The sequence below is a fragment of the Mustela nivalis genome (assembly GCF_964662115.1).
Source record: "Mustela nivalis genome assembly, chromosome: 12".
Lineage (NCBI taxonomy): Eukaryota > Metazoa > Chordata > Mammalia > Carnivora > Mustelidae > Mustela > Mustela nivalis.
This window is the reverse complement of record NC_139031.1, coordinates 21,725,632-21,744,311: the sequence shown is the minus strand read 5'-3', so window position 1 is coordinate 21,744,311 and position 18,680 is coordinate 21,725,632. Positions and strand designations below refer to the sequence as shown.

Genomic DNA, 18,680 nt, shown 5'->3' with positions numbered 1-18,680 from the left:
ATTCTATGTCCCATTTTAAGCACTTGTACATATTTACTCATTGGGTCCTCAGTAATTCTATTAAGTAGGTTCTGTTATTTTCCCCCATGAGAGATGATGAAACTAAGGCACAGAAGTCAAGTGAAACTTCTCTAAGGTGCTAGTGAATGTTAGGGCAAAGACACAAATCCAAAAATACTTCAGCTTCAGACTCTGTACTCTTAACCACCTTGCTGTACAAGTGAGGTTAAGCCTTAGAGCAGAATGGAGAGGAGACTTTGCATTCCCTTGTACACCTTGTGCCCAGTTATATAATAAAAATATATATAATAAAAAATAGGGGGTGGCTGGCTGGCTCAGTCAGTACCGCCTGTGACTCTTGATCTCAGTGTCGTGAGTTCAAGACCCACTTTGGTCGTGGAGCCTACTTTTTTAAAGAAAAGATAATAACTAAATAGCTGCAAGCCACTCTGAAAATTATACCTAGTACTCACTGTTCATTTTTAGACTATAGTCTGTCAAAAACTTAGAGTGGTAGATGAAGGTCAAAACTGCCCTTGCTACCACATTTTCTTTGATTGGTCCAAACCTGAACTAGTCTATTCATTGAATAATATGACAGATTGTTTTGTGAGGGTCACTACTATTTCTATAGAAAGACATTTTTGTCTGCGATGTTGATTCTGAGATTTCTGGAATGTTAGACTTATTAAGTATCTTACTTAAAGGATAAGTAAGATAGGGGCACCTGGCTGGCTTAGTCTGTACAGCATTTGCCCCTTGATCTCAGGGTCCTCGGTTCAAGTCACACATTGGGCATAGAGCTTACTAAAAATTTAAAAAAAAAAAAGAAGAAAAGAAAAAAAAAGTAGGTAAGATACACTCAAGCAGATAAAAGTTTGTATTTTTATTTCCTACCTCCCTTTCTCTCTGTACCCTCTTCTTACTTGTTAAGGGTCCCATTTCTCTCTTCATGGGTTATATTATAATCTCTAACCTAGCCTTTTTTTTTTTTTAAGATTTTTATTTATTTATTTGACAGAGAGAGAGAGACAATGAGAAAGGGAACACAAACAGGGGGAGTGGGAGAGGGAAAGGAAGAGGCAGGCCTCTGCTGAGCAGAGAGCCTGATGTGGGGCTCAATTCCAAAACCCTGGGATCATGACCTGAGCCGAAGGTAAATGCTTAACAACTGAGCCACCCAGGTGCCCCAACCTAGCCTTTTATTAATGATTCATCAGACTCAAGATTTTGAATTCAACTTCTGTCAGTGTATGGAAATAGAAACCCTAGTGGTGGACTTGCAAAAAAAAAATGTCCTTAGAATCTATATTATTGACAGTATAACATATCAATACGTTTTATTATATTGACTTATAAAAGTCAATATAAAATTTTGCTGCTTACCAGCACACTATAAATTATTTCTGATGAGGGTACATATTTTCTTCCCTTTGTATCAGTGAAGGCTTAGTAAACCATGGGAAGTATTTCAGAGAATTTTGTTCTGGAAATGGGTTACACAGATGTTGGAAGGCTGAAGAGACCAAAAGCAGACACCGAGGTAATCCGGATACTAATAATTACGAGAAGCAGCCATCACCCCAAGGGCTGAGGGAACAGAAGACTCTAGGAGCTCAGAGGGGCCCCACACAGCTAGCTGGTAACTGGCTCTCTGGGAGGGATGCCAGGCAGTCGGTGCTCAACCACCAGGGAAGAAGGGGCACAGATGGAGTTGGGAGAAGGGGTTTTCCTCTTTGCTGGAGCAGCATTGATAGGAATGAGAACATCAAGGAAATCCCTTCTCCTTCTCTCCTCTCAATTTATGCTGTTGCCTCCCCTCAGTAAAACCTAATGGCAACCGGCAGACAAATCTGGTATAGGTTGACTGACCCAGCTCAGAGCTGGGTAGAGAGCGCTTGAGAACAAGTGTAGAAGAGAGGGCTTGGAAGTGAGAGACAAGAGATGAATAGCCAGGACAACCTTACAGGGAAATTACAGAAACTGATGCCTGGATTTAGCTTTAGTAATTAAAATATGCAAACCAATTACCCCCAAACATTTATTAAAGCAAATTATAATAGCTACTATTCATAAAGACTTGGTGGAACCAAGCCCTACCTTCAGTGAGCTTACAGCATTGTTTTCGCGGTACTGTGGATACTCATCCTTAAGTCATTGTGACGTTGTGTGGTTAAGCTTGTTTTTCTCACATATTCTATAAAAGCACTATTATTAACTGGATTCTTGGGCTGTTATTAATAGTAATGAATATTTACAAATTTTATCAATATATCAGAATGAAAAATACAGATACATACAAAAATACATGTAATACATAAGTGCAGTCATAGAACATTTTGTTACTTTCAGATGCTCCCAATTAGGAAGTTAGTCTTATACAAGGCAAGACGATTTCTAAACTTGAACTGTGCGGTTCTCTTGATTCTTAGCATAAGATAGAAATTTGATTTTTCTAGTGACACTTTGCTCTAGTACATCACTTAAATACTTAAAAGGCTCATTTTGGAAGGGAATATTGTAGTTACTTGTTTTTGAAGTCTTTTTTGTAGAAGTCAAAGTATATACTCATAAGATAAAAAATCAAGTAGAAGGATTTATAATAAAAATCAGTGGGCCTTTCCACACTCTTCCCTACCCCCAGTCCTACTTTTCAGAGACAGATAACTGTTTTGTTTATAGTTTAATTGCTTTATTTATGGTATTATCAAACAATAATTCCTCCATAACTCTGAATAATAATTTATCAAACATGGGCCTTTTTTACTTTCTTCTGTGTAGGGATTACCTCACAGCATTTTTTCCATTCCCCTCTTTTTGGTTACATTGTCCAACTGAGTTCTTCCATCACCCCTTGATAGTGTCTCCTGACTCCCTCACTTCGTGAAGATAGGACATCAGTGTTCCTAGCTGGTCCTCCACTTCTCCTACCTCTTGTTTCTCTGCTTTATCCTTGCTTTCACCTTGTCAAGATTCATAACCTTTACATTCTATTTTATACTGTATTTAATTTTCTGTATTTTTAGCTATATTTAATTTTCTGTTTTATGGAAAACAATAAATTGCCTACCGTGGCTTCACACACACACACACACACACACACACACACACACACACCACCCCCACCTTTGGAGAGCCCAGTGGTGTGGGAGGATATTTTTTTCAAGTCCAATATCACTCGTGGGCTGTTTGAAAGAGAATATTCCTAGGAAGGTCAAATGGATTCTTCTTGTCTTAAGCTCCATTTATTACTCAGAATTAAGCTACATTTACCCTTGCTTCTATTTTCACCGTGACTCTCTTGTGCAGTTTTTTTCTTCCTGCTGTGTTGAGATTTTGATCCATTACTCTGCATTCCCCCAAGAATCAAATCCTGTCCTTAACTTTAGGCTTTTTTGAGAAAGGCTCTGCTGTTGAGTGAAATTTTTATCATAGTTACGAAGTTTAGATTCTGGACATGTCTGGGACTGTATTTGAGCCTCTTGGTTTTCCTATCCCTCATTTGGACTGTAGACACAGTCTTGCTTTGAGACTTTGCCTTAGGCAGTTCTTGCAGTTTTTCTTTTGCTATGATAATGCTATTGATTAGTCTAGTGCTTGCCTTTGCATTTAGTTATACCTTGATTAGATTTCCCAGCCTGCTCTTCCTACTTTGATTTTTAAAATACTCTACACTTAATCTTGTCCATTATGTGTGGATTAGATTAAATTGAACTCTGTTGGACACGTCATCCAAATTCCAGTAGCTTCCTAGGAGTTATTGACTGGAGCTGCTAGGGTGCTGGGAGACAGGCAGATCCGTGTTTTGTGTCCTCTTCGTTATTACCTTAGTGATATTACCTTAGTAATAAAGGTAATATTTATTACCTTTATAAAAAAGGTAATGAAGGTAATATTACCCGCCAGTAAGCACAGATACTGGCCCAGTTGGCAGGAGCAGGAACTCCTCTGTACCAAACCACCCCTCCCTCACCCACGATAGTTTATATAATAAAGACCAATCTATAGATAAAACGCATGTTGTGCCTCCTCCCACCCCCAGCCATGATGATCCAGGCTAAGAACTTATTAAATGCTGTGCTGTTGTTTTGGGGGAATGGATTTCTTGAATGGAGTGTTGACTAATCTGCTGAACATCACTTGCTCAAGCCTTTTCATTTGGATGTGGTATTTAGAGTGACAGGTGGCTTTCACCTTGCTTCTCACATCTGTTTGGAGGAGTCACTGTTGGGTCCACCTGCTGGCTCTCCATTTGTGCACTGTCATGAAATTATGCTAGAGTTGTGGGTGCTGTATAGTCTCCTTTTTTTATGTCCAGGAGAATAGTATCTCAGTTGTCGGAGTTGATGTAATAACGAACGGCTTATTAGATGCCTGGCTCAAAACCTTCTGCACACAGTTAAGAAAACCATATTCTTAGAGCTGGTTGCCTGATATGAAGATAAAGAAATTGAGGGGCACCTGGGTGGCTCAGTTGGTTAAGCCTCTGCCTTCAACTCAGGTCATGATCTCAGGGTCCTGGGATCGAGCCCCGCATCGGGCTCTCTGATCAGCGGGGAGCCTGCTTCCCCCCTTTCTCTCTGCCTGCCTCTCTGCCTACTTGTGATCTCTCTTTCTGTGTCAAATAAAAATAAAATCTTAAAAAAAAAAAGAAATTGAGACTCAGTCCTTGCAAGATGATGAATCAAGAAGAATAGGACCATAAATACCTAAGAATTCTGGCATCATCATCATCATTAATATTGAGTATTTATGTGCCAGGCACTGTGTTTATTGCTTTATCTGGGTGATCTCAGTTAATTCTCATATCCTTTGCATACAGGTACTATCATTTTCTTTTCATTTAAAAACAAATGATGGGACGCCTGGGTGGCTCAGTGGGTTAAAGCCTCTGTCTTTGGCTCGAGTCATGATCCCAGGGTCCTGGGATTGAGCCCCGCATCGGGGCTCTCAGCTCAACAGGGAGCCTGCTTCCTCTTCTCTCTCTGCCTGCCTCTCTACTTGTGATCTCTATCTGTCAAATAAATAAATAAAATCTTTAAACAACAACAACAACAACAAATGTTGAAATTGGGACTTAGAGGTTCTAGGTAACTTGTCCCAGGCATCCTGGATATCTGGTAACAGTCTGTGCTGTTTTTGAAAATTGTTACTGACTAATATGTTTTCAGTTAGTAGCAGTTCTTATCAGTTTTGCTGACTGCTTGTGTATGAAGGAAAGCTAAAATGCTTTACTGGAAATGAGTGGGAGGGTGCTTATGAAGATCTCTAGCAGTATGTGTATGCCAGTCACATCTGGCTTTAAACAACCTATTTTATGTATTATTTTTTGAAAGCATCATTTATAAGTATCCCACTCTGGTTCAAAGAAGTCTGAAATACGGGGCGCCTGGGTGACTCAGTGGGATGGGCCTCTGCCTTCACCTAAGGTCATGATCTCAGGGTCCTGCGATGGAGCCCCACATGGGACTCTCTGCTCAGTGGGGAGCTTGCTTCCCCCTCTCTCTCTGCCTGCCTCTTTGCCTGCTTGTGATCTCTCTCTGTCAAATAAATAAAATCTTTTAAAACAAAACAAAACAAAAGTCTGAAATACCTTAGCCTTTGCTTTGTACAGAGTGCAGAATAAAAGTAGTTAGAGAGGCTGAAGGTTGGGATGAGGGGAGAGGTAGGAAGAGATGAAGCACTGGGCACAAATGACAAGGCCTGTGAAACAGACAGCCCTATTGATTTCTGCCATGAACCGCATTCTGCAGGAAAGAATGGAAATCCATTATAACAAGTGCATAGCGGACAAATCCCTTTGAAAAGCAGTTAGATGCCATCTAATCCCAAATCATTTAAAAACAATTTTGAAGTACCCAGAATTTTAAAATGCCCTAAGTAGTTTGTCTCTTAAACTAGAAGAGCAGTGAAATAGATGGAAAAACAGTATTTTCATGGTATATTCCTCTCATAAATTATGTTTAATTGTGCAACTTAAACAGCGTGTTAAAATTGCATTTTAGATATTTACAAATCTGGGGGATAGGATATAGTCCTTTGAATATTGTGAAACACACCAAACATAGGATATGGAAGAAGCCTTACCAGATACCTTTCTTTAAAAGAAAAAAAAAGAAAGACAAAAAGAAAAAATTTATTTTGATATAATTTTAGACTTTTAGAAAAGTTACAAAAATAGTGTAAAGAACTCTCATTACCCATATTTCCCAGATACTAAGGTTTTACCATGTTTTCCTTATTTTTTCCTCTTTTAAATAATTTTTTACCAGGTACGTCTTCCAAACCTCCATTTGAAGAAATCATCATGAAAGTATTATTACACCACACAGAGATACAGGGCTGGGGAGATGACCTCAAGAAGAGAAAGTGTGGAAGAGGGGTGAGGGAGTCAAATGATCCTGAATGATTCCTAATCTTTTTGGATTTGAGGCATTATGTGGTTTTTTATTTTGTAATTAAAGTGAATTATATTTTGAATACAAAATACTTCCTGAGGTAACTGAATAGTCCCAAAGTTAAGAATCAGAGTTAGAAGGATGAGTTGTGAAATGTATAGTAGTAGTGTGAGAATGACAAGAGATAATTGAATTAAGTTAGAGGGGGAAAAAAAATTAGAAACAGCACAAGAATATAAAACAGAATATAAAACAGGCACCTCCAAAAGGTGAAAATTTGTCGTTTACAAAGAACCAGTTTGCCTGAAGAACAAAGACAACAGGATGGGGCTTAAAGCAGTCTAACTCTGGGGTGGTTGAGGGGTGGGGTTAGGTCTCCAGGGGGTAAAAAAAGAAAAAAAGGAATCACTCAGAGAAACCAAGGATTTTAGAAGTTTTCAAAGAAGGAAAGGGAGAGTTTTACAATAGAGGAGAATAAAAATGCAAGAAGAATTTTGCATGAATAGATAATTATGTTCTTTTTACTTGTAGTCATAAGGGTTATATCTAGAAGGCTTCTTCTTCTTCTTCTTTTTTTTTTTTTAATTTGGTTAACTCCAGATATGCAAAGCTGTATTCTGTTGCATGCTGATTGAATTCCAGACTGGGCATGAGGGGTGCGTTACACAAGTAGAGATTGTTAGTGCACAGCTTAAACACTCAGCTTGTCAGTATGCATCAAAATTTAAAATGTATATAATCTTGACAGAAACTTTACCTTTAAGAATTTAGTTTTTTAAATTAAAACATTTTTAAAATTTTAATTCCAATATAGTTAACATGCCACGTTCTATTAGTTTGGGGCTTACAGTATAGTGATCCAGCAATTCTATACATTACTCCATGACTCTTAATCTCTTTCTTGTATTCCCCCAAATGCCACCCCTCCCAACCATCTGTTCTCTGTAGTTAAGAATCTGTTTCTTGGTTTGTCTTTTTCTTTTTCTCGTTTGTTCGTTTGTTTTGTTTCTTAAATTCCACATATGAGTAAAATCATATGATGTGTGTCTTTCTCTGACTGACTTATTTCAGAGTATTATACTCTGTTTCTTTAAAATAAAATAATATGCAAAGGATTTTTAGAAGATAATAAGGGCTAGTTTTATGATTCTGCTCTATGATAGTTATTTATTCTTTGTATCGCTCCTCGACTTTTTGATAAGATCAAGTGTAGTTATTTATTCTTTGTAAAATAGTTACCACTGGTGTCCAGGATTTTTTTTTAATTATGGGAAAATATATATAACATAAAATTTACCATTTTAGCCACTTTTTAAAAATATTTATTTATTTATTAGAGTGAGAGCTCGTGTATGTGTGAATAGGTGGAGGGGCAGGGAGAGGGAGAGAAGCAGACTTCCTACTGTATGTGGAGCCTGACATGGGGTTCGATCCCACGGCCCTGATCATGGCATGAGCCAAAATCAAAAGTTAGACACCTGGGGCACCTGGGTGGCTCAGTCGGTTAACTTTTTGTCTTTGGCTCAGGTCATGATCTCAGGATCCTGAGATTGAGCCTGGAGTGGGGCTTCATGCTTAGCAGGGAGTCAGCTTGTCTTTCTTTCCCTCTGCTCCTCACACAACTCGTGCCCTCTCTCTCTCAAATAAATAAAATCTTTGCGGGAAAAAAATTTCCTCTTTAAAAAAAAAAAAAAAGATTCTCTTTCTCTCTCTATGAAGATAATGAGAAGACAGGCCAGCCTGGGAGAAAACAGTTGTAAAAGTCAGAGACACAAAGAACTCTTAACACTAAACAAAAAGAAAATGAACAACCTGATTAAAAAATGGCAAAAGACCTAAACAGACACCTTACCAAAAAGTTAAATAGGTTACATATAAGCCTGTGAAAAGATGTTCAATCATATCATTAGGGAATTGCAAGCTAAAACAATGAGATAATACTACACATCTGTTAGAATGGCTACAATTCAAAACACCAACACCACCAAATGCTGATAAGGGTATGGAGCAACAGGAATCTTCACTTATTAATGGTGGGAATGCAAAATGGTATCACCACTTTGGAAGATAGTTTGGAAATTTATTACAAAACTAAATATATTCTTACTACACAATCCAGCCATTGTGCTCCTCGGCATATATCAAAGAAGTTAAAAACTTCTGTCTGCCAAAAAACTCACGCAGATGTTTATGGCATATTCATAATTGCTAAAACTTGTAAGTAACCAAAATATCCTTCAGTAGGTGAATGGATAAATAAACTATGGAACATCAGATCATAGAGTATTATTTTGCACTACAGAGAAATGAGCTATCAGGCTATGAAAAGACATGGACAAACCTCAAATGCCTAGCTAAGTGAAAGAAGTCAACCTGAAGATGCTATATAGTGTGTGATGGCAGCAATATGAAGTTCTAGAAAAGGCAGAACTATGGAGATGGTAAAAGAATCAGTGGTTGCCAGGGATCAGGGGGAGGAAGAATTGATAAGTGGAGCACAAATCTTGTAGGGCAGTGAGACTACTGTGTATGACACCATAATGGTGGAAAATGTCATTATACGTTTGTCTAAACCCCTAGAATGTAAACTACAAAGAGTGAACCATAATGTGAATTGATGGGATGATAATGATATGGCAGTGTAAGCTCACCTATTAGAAAAAACGCATGACTCTGATATGGGGGTTGTTGATACTGGGGGGAGGCCATGCCAGTGTGGGGGTGGGAGAGGTACATGGGAAAATTATACCTTCTCCTCAATTTGTCAATTATACCGCAGTAAAGGCTTAAAAAAAAATTCTGACACATGGTACAACATGGATGAACATCGAGGATACTCTGCTAAGAGAAACAAATCAGGACAAATACAATGCAATGTATTCATACATACAGAACTATACACTTAGAAATGATTAAGGGGCGCCTAGATGGCTCAGTCAATTGGGTGTCCAACATTTTTTTTAAGATTTTATTTATTTGAGGGGCGCCTGGGTGGCTCAGTGGATTGAGGCCTCTGCCTTTGGCTCGGGTTGTGGTCCCAGGGTCCTGGGATCGAGCCCCATGTCCAGCCCTCTGCTCGGCGGGGAGCCTGCTTCCTCCTCTCTCTCTCTCTCTGCCTGCCTCTCTGCCTGCTTGTGATCTCTGTCTGTCTAATAAATAAATAAAATCTTTAAAAAAAAAAGATTTTATTTATTTGAGAGAGTGCAAGAGCATGAGTTGGGGGAGGGGCAGAGAGAGAGGGAGTGTGTTTACTATACTCTGGGTCTTTTGCCCCTCCATATAAGCTTTATTTTTTTTTTTTAAGGTTTTTTTTTAATTTTTATTTTTTGACAGAGAGAGAGAGAACATAAGCAGGGGGGAGTGGGAGAGGGAGAAGCAGGCTCCCCGCTGAGCACAGAGCCCCATGTGGGACTGCTTCCCAGGACCCTGGGATCATGACCTGAGCCGAAGGCAGACGCTTAACGGACTGAGCCACCCAGGTGCCCCACCATATAAACTTTAAAATCAGTTTTTTGTCGTCTATAAAATAACTTGCTGGGATTTCATTTGGGATTACATTGAATCTATGGATCAAATTAGGACATCTTGACAATATTGAGTCTTCCTAGCCATGAACATGGAATCTGTTTATATTATTTAGGTCTTCTTTGACTTTCTTCATTAGAGTTTTATAGTTTTCTTTATATAGGTCTTGTCCATATTTTGTTAGATTCATACCTAGGTATTCGGTTTTTTTGCTTGCTAATGGAAATGGCATTGTGTTTTAAATTCAAATTCTATTTGCTGGTCTAAAGCAATTGACTTTTGTGTATGAACTTTGTATCCTGCAACATTGTTCTAACTCACTTACTTGTTTCAGGAGGTTTTTTGGTTCTTTTGGATTTCCTATATATATATATATATATAAAATCATGTCATCTTAAACAAACACAGGGTTTGTTTGTGTTTTTTTTTCTTCCCAATCAATGTACTTTTTATTTCCTTTTCTTGTCTTCCTGGACTAGCTACGACTTCCAGTACAGTGTGGAAAGGAGTGATGAGAGGGACCATCCTTGCCTTATTCCTGACTTAGCAGGAAGGCTTCTAGTTTCTTGACATTAAATATGATGCTAGGGGCGCCTGGGTGGCTCAGTGGTTAAGCCGCTGCCTTTGGCTCAGGTCATGATCTCAGGGTCCTGGGATCGAGTCCCGCATCGGGCTCTCTGCTCAGCAGGGAGCCTGCTTCCTCCTCTCTCTCTCTCTCTGCCTGCCTCTCTGCCTACTTCTAATTTCTCTCTGTCAAATAAATAAATAAAATCTTTAAAAAAAAAATAAAAAAAAATATGATGCTAGGTGTAGATTTTTTGTAGTTTTTTTGTTTTTGTTTTTTGTTTTTTAGAGAGAAAGAGAGATGGAACATGAGCAGGGGAGGGGCAGAGGGAGAGAGTCTCAAGCAGACTCCCCGCTGAGCATGGAGCCTGCCACAGGTCTTGATCTCATGACCCTGAGATCACACCTGAGCCAAAATGAAGAGTCAGGCCCTCCTCTCGAGCTTCTGCCCGGGTCGGCCGCGCGGGAGGGAGGCTGAGATGGCAGATGAGATCGCCAAGGCTCAGGCCGCGCAGCCTGGTGGTGACACAATCTTCGGGAAGATCATTCGCAAGGAAATCCCAGCCAAAATCATTTTTGAGGATGACCATTGTCTTGCTTTCCATGACATTTCCCCTCAAGCACCAACTCATTTTCTGGTGATACCCAAGAAACATATATCCCAGATTTCTGTAGCAGAAGATGATGATGAAAGTCTTCTTGGACATTTAATGATTGTTGGCAAGAAATGTGCTGCTGATATGGGCCTGAAGAAGGGTTATCGAATGGTGGTGAATGAAGGTTCAGATGGGGGACAGTCTGTCTATCATGTTCATCTCCATGTTCTTGGAGGTTGGCAGATGAATTGGCCTCCTGGTTAAGCTTGTTTTAGGGTTGATTTTCCCTCCTCTAGGCAGTGGTCAATATTTCCCAGTTCTGTAGGTTAAACAATATACTTCCTTTTGCCTATGTATGGAGAGATTGAAGAGATAATTTTTAAAAGCCATACATAATAAAAGACAATGTTGCATGGTTAAAAAAAAAAAAATGAAGAGTCAGATGCTTAACCAACTGAACCACCCAGGTGCTCCAATTTTTTATAGCTATTTAAAAATTGAGGCAAGTAAGTTAATCTCTTTTATGTTTGTATTCCTTTTTCTTTTCTTTCTTTCTTTCTTTTTTTTTTTTTTTAAAGACTTTATTCATTTATTAGAGAGGGAGAGAGCACAGACCTAGGCAGAGGGAGAAGCAGGCTCCCTGCTAAATGTGGTGTTTGATCCCAGGACCCTGGGATCATCACCTGGGGTGGATGCTTAACTGAGCCATGCAGGTACCCCTGTATTTCTTCTTTTTAAAGGCTGAATACTGTTTTATTATATATATATCCACATTTTGTTTACCCATCAATCCATTAGTGGATAGTTGGGTTGCTTCCACTTTCTTGGCTATTGTGAATAATTCTGCTATGAACATGGGTGTACAAGTAGCCCTTTGAGACCTTTCTTTTAGTTTTTCTAGGTATAATTGCTGGATCATATGGTAATATTTATATTTCATTGAGTTTATTGAATATTATATGCAAATTTTTATATAAAGGATATTCATTGCACTGATATTTATAATAGTGAGAATTTGGAAGCAGCCTTGCTACTTGTCAGTACGTGATTGGTTAGATAATCACAGTACATCCATACAATGAGGTATACTGCAGTTGTTTAGAAAGGTCTGTGTGTTTTGACAGGTCAGAATATCTAGATAGGTTAAAATATGAAAAAAATAAAATTGTAAAATGGTATGTATAGTGTGAACCTTTTTAAAAAAAGATTTATTTATTTATGAGAGAGAGAATGGGAAGGATGAGGGGCAGAAAGAAAGGGAGTAGTAGATTCCCCACTCAACTGGGAGCTTGATGTGGGTGGGGCTCAATTCCAGGACCCTGAGATCTTGACCCAAGCCAAAGACAGTTGCTGAACCGAATGGGCCAGCCACCCAGGCACCCTGTAAATGAACCTGTTTTTATTTAAAATCACATGTATTATATGTATGTATATATGTATTATGTATGTATGCTTCAAAAATTTTTTAAAAGATAATAATTCTATAGGCTGAGGGGGATGAGTGGATAGATTATATGTGCAGTGGAAGAGCAGACCTTTATCTTACTGCATTACAAGTTACTGCATCATAGCAGGGTTTATAAGAGGCATAGTTTTTTATAAGCAGAAAAACCAATTTAAGTGATTATATTTTTGGAAAAAATAGAGCTTGACTTCTGTTTGTCTATGAATACAAAGAAAATGTTATATGTTTCATTTACTTAACATGTGTTTTTATGTCTACAACATACATCACTGGGATCTTTTTTTTTTTTTTTTAAGATTTTATTTATTTATTTGGCAGAGAGAGATCACAGAAGACAGAGAGGCAGGCAGAGAGAGAGAGGGAAGCAGGCTCCCTGCTGAGCAGAGAGCCCGATGCAGGACTCGATCCCAGGACCCTGAGATCATGACCTGAGCCGAAGGCAGCGGCTTAACCCACTGAGCCACCCAGGCACCCCATCACTGGGATCTTTAAAGTATCTTTTTATTGTTATACATGGTATGAAGGATAAATGTACGGTCTTGTGGCCTGACATATAAAATTAGCACAGTGACTTTCTATCAGAATGGTTTTACATAAGGAAAATGTTCTACCATTTTTGGATCATACTTGAATGGTGCTTTCCATTTCTTGTGACTTGGTGTGGTGTGGTATGTGGTGAAATCGTAGGCTTTCTCTGCTCTTGAGGAAAATATTGCTTAGTTTAAGCACTGTGTTATACTGCACACTGAATTCTGTTCTTTGCCTTTTCTTCTGACAGTAGATCTTCATGGAGGAGCACGGAGTGACCCAAACCGAACACATGGCTACCATAGAAGCCCATGCAGTCGCCCAGCAGGTACAGCAGGTCCATGTGGCCACCTACACTGAGCATAGTATGCTGAGTGCTGATGAAGACTCACCTTCTTCTCCTGAGGACACCTCTTACGATGATTCAGACATACTCAACTCCACAGCGGCTGATGAGGTAACAGCCCATCTAGCTGCTGCAGGTAATGCTGTTTGGATCGGAAGCTCTTCATTTTTTTGCTTAACCTCTGGTTTTGTGCATATCTGCAGGGACCTCGGATGCAGACATTCTCATATATATCTTCAAATCACATTTTCATGATTTTTTAAGCCTTGCATTTATAGCTTATGCCTATATTCTACTGAGACTTAAGATCTAGAGTGATATACTACTAGTGATATGACTTTAGTTTTGTTTTTTCATCCATTCCAACAGTCTTTTGACTTCTTACTAAAACATTTAGTCCATTTACATTAGATGTAACCACTGATATATTTAGGTTTAAATTTATCATGTTTACTGTATGCTTTCTCATGTTTACTATATGCTTTCTCTTCATCCCACTTGCTCTGTGATTACTTTTCCTTTGTGTTTTGGGGGGACTAAAAAGTTTACATTTTTTTTTCTTGTTAGTTTGAAAGATGTACACACTTTTCCTATTAGTTGTACCCCTAGAAACTATAACACATCCTTAACTTATTTTAAAGTCTTCTGGAATTGGTACTTTTGTCCTTTTATGGGATAATGCAAGTTTCTTAGAACACTTGAATTTTATTTTCCTTCTGACCTATTTGCTATTGTTATTCTATGTATTATTTCTTCATATATTCCAAGCCATACAAGACATTATTTTTGTTTTATACTTACTTAGTGTTCATTTTTTCCTTCATATCCAACTTGCCTTCTGAGAATTTTTCTTCTGTCTAAAGATAATATTTAGTATTTCCTTGAGCATGGATGTCTCTCAGTTTTTCATTGTCAGAAGATGTTTTTATTTAACCTTTAGTCTCAAAAGGTGTTCTCACTGGGGTATAGAGTTTTAGGTTGGCACTTATTTTTTCTCCCTCACATTGAAGATACTGTTCCCACAGTCCTCTGGTTTCCATCCTTGCTTTTCAGAATTAAGCTGTTTCATTCTAATAGCCGCTCCTTTGAAGGTTATCTCCCACATAGGTCCCTCCTCCAACTGTTCTTAAGATTTTCTCTGTCTTCAGCTTTTTGGGGTGTGTGCGTGTGTGTGTGTGTTCTGGTTTTGTGATATAGCTGGTTTTGGGCTTCTCATTTATTCTGTTTAGGATTCTTTAAACATCTTGAATCTGTGGATTGATGTCTTTCATCAATTCTGGACCATCTTAGTCACTAGATTTTTTTTTTTTTTAAGGTTTTATTTATTTCTTTGAGAGAGTGAGTGAACACAAGCAGGGGTGGGAGGGGTAGGAAGGGCAGAGGGAGGAGGAGAAGCAGGCTTCCCACTGCAGGGAGTCCAGTACAGGGCTTGATCCCAGGACCCTGGCATCATGACCTGAGCTGAAGGTAGACCCTTAACCCATGAGCCATGCAGGTTCCCCTTAGTTACTAGATTTTGCTTTGATTTTGCTTCTGCTCCATTCCATCTTTTTCTTCTGTGACTCCAATTAAATATGTTAGTTTTCTTCATTGAATCTTTTATGTCTCTTATCCTCTATTCTGTATTACCATCAGTTTGTCTCTTTATGCTTCACTGTATGTCATTTCTTCAAACTGTCTTCCAGTTTACAGCTGTGTCTGAGGTGATCTAAATCTGTCTACTGAGGAACTAATTTTAGTAATAGTTAATAGTTTCATTTTTTTAAAAAATATTTTTATTTATTTATTTGACAGAGAAAGAGATCACAAGTAGGCAGAGAGGCAGGCAGAGAGAGGGGGGTAAGCAGGCTCCCTGCTGAGCAGAGAGCCCGATGTGGGACTCGATCCCAGGACTCTGAGATCATGACCTGATGAGCTGAAGGGAGAGGTGTAACCCGCTGAGCCAACCAGGTGCCCCAATAGTTTTCTTTTCCTTTTTTTAAAGAATTTCTAGTATTTTTTTTCCCTCCTAAATCTGTACTTTTATCATTTCCAGTTGTAGTAGAAAAAATAAGTTTTTAAAATCTCTGTGAGTAAAGTAAGCATCATGATTTTACAATACATTTGGTAATTCTACCCTCTGAAGTGCCATTGGGTCTTTTTTCTGTTACATGTTGATAATGTTCTTTCTTGTTTATGTTTGTTTCTCTTTTCATATATTGGTTATATTTAAATGAATGCTGGATGGTGTGTTTGGAAATTTATTTTTAGAAATAATTTGGAGTCTAGAACAGTATTATTACCCTCTAGAGAGGATTTTTGTTTCCTTCTGCCAGCTGCCTAAGGACACTAGCAATCCTGGATTATCTTAATCCAATTTAAGGTTTGAGATTTTCTGGGCCACTAAATGACTGGGCTATATTTTGTACCATTCTCTTTACTATTTACATTGTTTACTTAGCACTATGTGGAAGACTACGTATAAATCATCCCTGGATGGGGTTAGTATTGTATAAGGAACATTGATCTCAAAGATATTTAGGGAGAGTTAGGCAGTAAATAAATTTTCAGGAATGGCCAAAATACTTCTTTTTTTTTTTTAAAGTATGTACTGTATTTAAGGAGAAGAAGACAAATGTGATGAAAAGCCACCTTATTACTCTCAGTTATTATCCACTGTGTCTTTCTGGAATTATAAACTTAAAATAAGACTTAGTGGTAGAACACATATGAGATGTTTGTAAAATATATTTTTGAAACATTTATACTTCCCAGAAGAGGGCATCCTAACATAATGAATGCAGATCAACCTCTCCTGGGAAGGGAGATGCTTTTGAGACAACAGTTTTGCTGAATTACTGTACTGCATTGTCATAGTGTTAAAATTAGGAAAAGACTTCAATCTAACATTTTCAGTGGCAGATGTGGAAACTGAGGCCCAGCTGGTAGAAATGATTTACCCTTTAATCATAAAACAATTATTGAAGAATTATGTATGCTCTGTATTACTGTATATAGATACTATGAACAGGACAGGCATGAACTTGCTCCTGATGTAGCTCACAGACCAATGGTGGGAGAAGGGTACAAATAATAAAGTAAAATAATTTCAAAAAGCACTGACTACTCTGGAGGAAATAAGGTGAATGAAGAGGGAAGGGAAGGAGATTATTGCTTTTTCTAATCCTATTCTCTTCTCTCCTTCCACTGAGGTAACCACTATTTTAAATTTGATCTTTATCATTCTCATGCACTTCTTTTATTTCTGCTATATACTTATGTATCAATAAGCAATACTTAGCATTGTTTGGCATGTTTTAAATTTTATAAAAAAATGTCTCTCTATAGCATTGTTTATCCCATTTGGTATTATTTTTTTGAGGTTCATTCATGTTGATAATGTGGCAGTATGTTTTTATTTTAAGTGTTATTTGGAATTCCATTCATTATCTGAACATGACAGATATTGGTATAGCACTTAGGCTGTTCATAAGTTTTTGTTATTACAGTAACTGCAAATGAAAATTATTCTATTTTTTCTTGTGCAAATTGTGGGAGTTTCTTTTGGTTTTCAAGCTCTTGACAGTTCCCATAGTGATACATTTTACATTGTGATCTGGGATAAATGAATGTACATATACTTGGAATAACAGTTTCTCATGGAGTAATTCTTACCCTCTGCCATGACACACCCATTGATATGTCCTAATATCTTTCACTTTATTCCATTTTATTAAAAAACAAAACAAAACAAAAAAACAAACAAACTACTCATGAACCACCAAAGAATAGAAACCTGCAGTTTGAAAATACTGCTGAAGATTATAACCAGGAGGAGAATGAGAGGGCAAAGATGGGTACATTTTCAACTTTACTAAATATTCCAAATGTCTTTCCAAGTCACTTTATTAATTTACATCCCCACAAACAGCATGCTAGAGGGCCTGTTGCTTCCAGTCCTCACCATATTTGGAATTGTCAATTGTTTTTTGTTTTTGCTAGTCTGATGAAATAGAATCTCATTGTCCGTTTAATTTGCTCATCTCTGAGCTAGAAGTTCCAGCCAGTGCAGGAAGACAAGATAGAGTGTCATTTCAGACTATTGAAATGACTTTTTATTTACTATTGCTTTTCTTCTTCTGCGTATTTCCTCTTTATGCCTTTGTCTAATCAGGTTGGTTGTTGTTTTTTCCTTGTTTTATGAGTTAATTATATATATATTTTTTATTTTATTTAAAGATTTTTATTTATTTATTTTGAGAGAGAGAGAGAAACAGAATGAGAGAGAGCATGAGAGGGGAGGTCAGAGGGAGAAGCAGACTCCCCATGGAGCATGGAGCCCAATGTGGGACTCGATTCCAGGACTCTGGGACCATGACCTGAGCTGAAGGTAGTTGCTTAACCAACTGGGCCAGCCAGGCACCCAATGATATATTTTTTGATACTGTTCTTTTCTGGATAATATGCATTTCATTTATTAGTATCTTCATCCAATTTGTTGACTACTTCTTTCCTCAATTTTTTTATTATTTCTTTTTGTCCATAAAGGTTTAAATTTAATTGTGAAATTTATCAGTCTTTTACCTTACTGTTTATCCTTTTGGAGTACTTTTTTTTTTTTTAAGATCTTATTTATTTGACAGAGAGAGAGAGAGGTCACAAGTAGGCAGAGAGGCAGGCATAGAGAGGGAGAAGCATACTCCCTGCTGAGCAGAGAGCCTGATGCGGGGCTTGATCCTAGGACCCTGAGATCATGACCTGAGCCAAAGGCAGAGGCTTAACCTACTGAACCACCCAGGTGCCCCTATCTTTAGGAGTTTTAATTAAGGAATTCTTACTCCTGAGTTCATAAATACTCTACAGCAGTTTATTGTAGAAGTTACAAAGTTCTTTGTTGTTGTTTTAATTTAGCTGTTTAATTCACCTGGAATAATATTTTTGTGTATATGATATAGGGATCTAGCTTCATTATTTTTCCATACAATCGTTTGTTCCAGTACCATATTTTTAATAGTTCATCCTTTTCCTACCTCTGTCTTTTGACACAGGAAGGTGTTTGTGAACTCTTAATTCAGTTGCATTGGTTTGTTTGTCTGTCCTTCAGCTGGTTCCATACTGTCTTAATGACCGTAGCTTTATAGTAACCACTGATATTTGATAGGATGAGCACACCTTTTAAAATTCTTAAAATTCTTCACAATTATTCTAGTGATTCTTGACCTTTTGCACATCTGTTTAAGTTTTAGGATCAGCTTATCAATTTCCAGAAAAACCCATCC

The 18,680-nt window shown here is 37.9% G+C and overlaps 1 protein-coding gene, 1 long non-coding RNA gene and 1 pseudogene across 14 annotated transcripts in view; 2 read left to right on the top strand and 1 right to left on the bottom strand.

Annotated features, from left to right (window-relative positions):
- The window catches only part of NRF1 (nuclear respiratory factor 1), a 146,434-nt gene that overhangs the window by 38,203 nt on the left and 89,551 nt on the right, over window positions 1-18,680 (top strand). For 11 of the 12 annotated variants that reach the window (XR_014301478.1, XR_014301479.1, XR_014301480.1 and 8 more), the window contains exon 2: window positions 13,327-13,558. Coding sequence is in view for 9 of the 12 variants with exons in the window: in XM_082694031.1 (XP_082550157.1) it covers window positions 13,336-13,558 (223 nt within the window). In the remaining 3 variants the exon portion in view is untranslated. The remainder of the gene's footprint in view (window positions 1-13,326; window positions 13,559-18,680) is intronic. The other variant, XM_082694032.1, reaches the window with a different exon arrangement.
- LOC309845745 overlaps window positions 1-18,680 on the bottom strand; it is a 413,192-nt gene that overhangs the window by 391,649 nt on the left and 2,863 nt on the right. The gene's annotated exons all lie outside the window — the stretch shown is intronic.
- On the top strand, window positions 10,889-11,514 carry LOC309845817 (adenosine 5'-monophosphoramidase HINT1 pseudogene; annotated as a pseudogene). Its single transcript has one exon. The product of its transcript is annotated as an adenosine 5'-monophosphoramidase HINT1 pseudogene (transcript).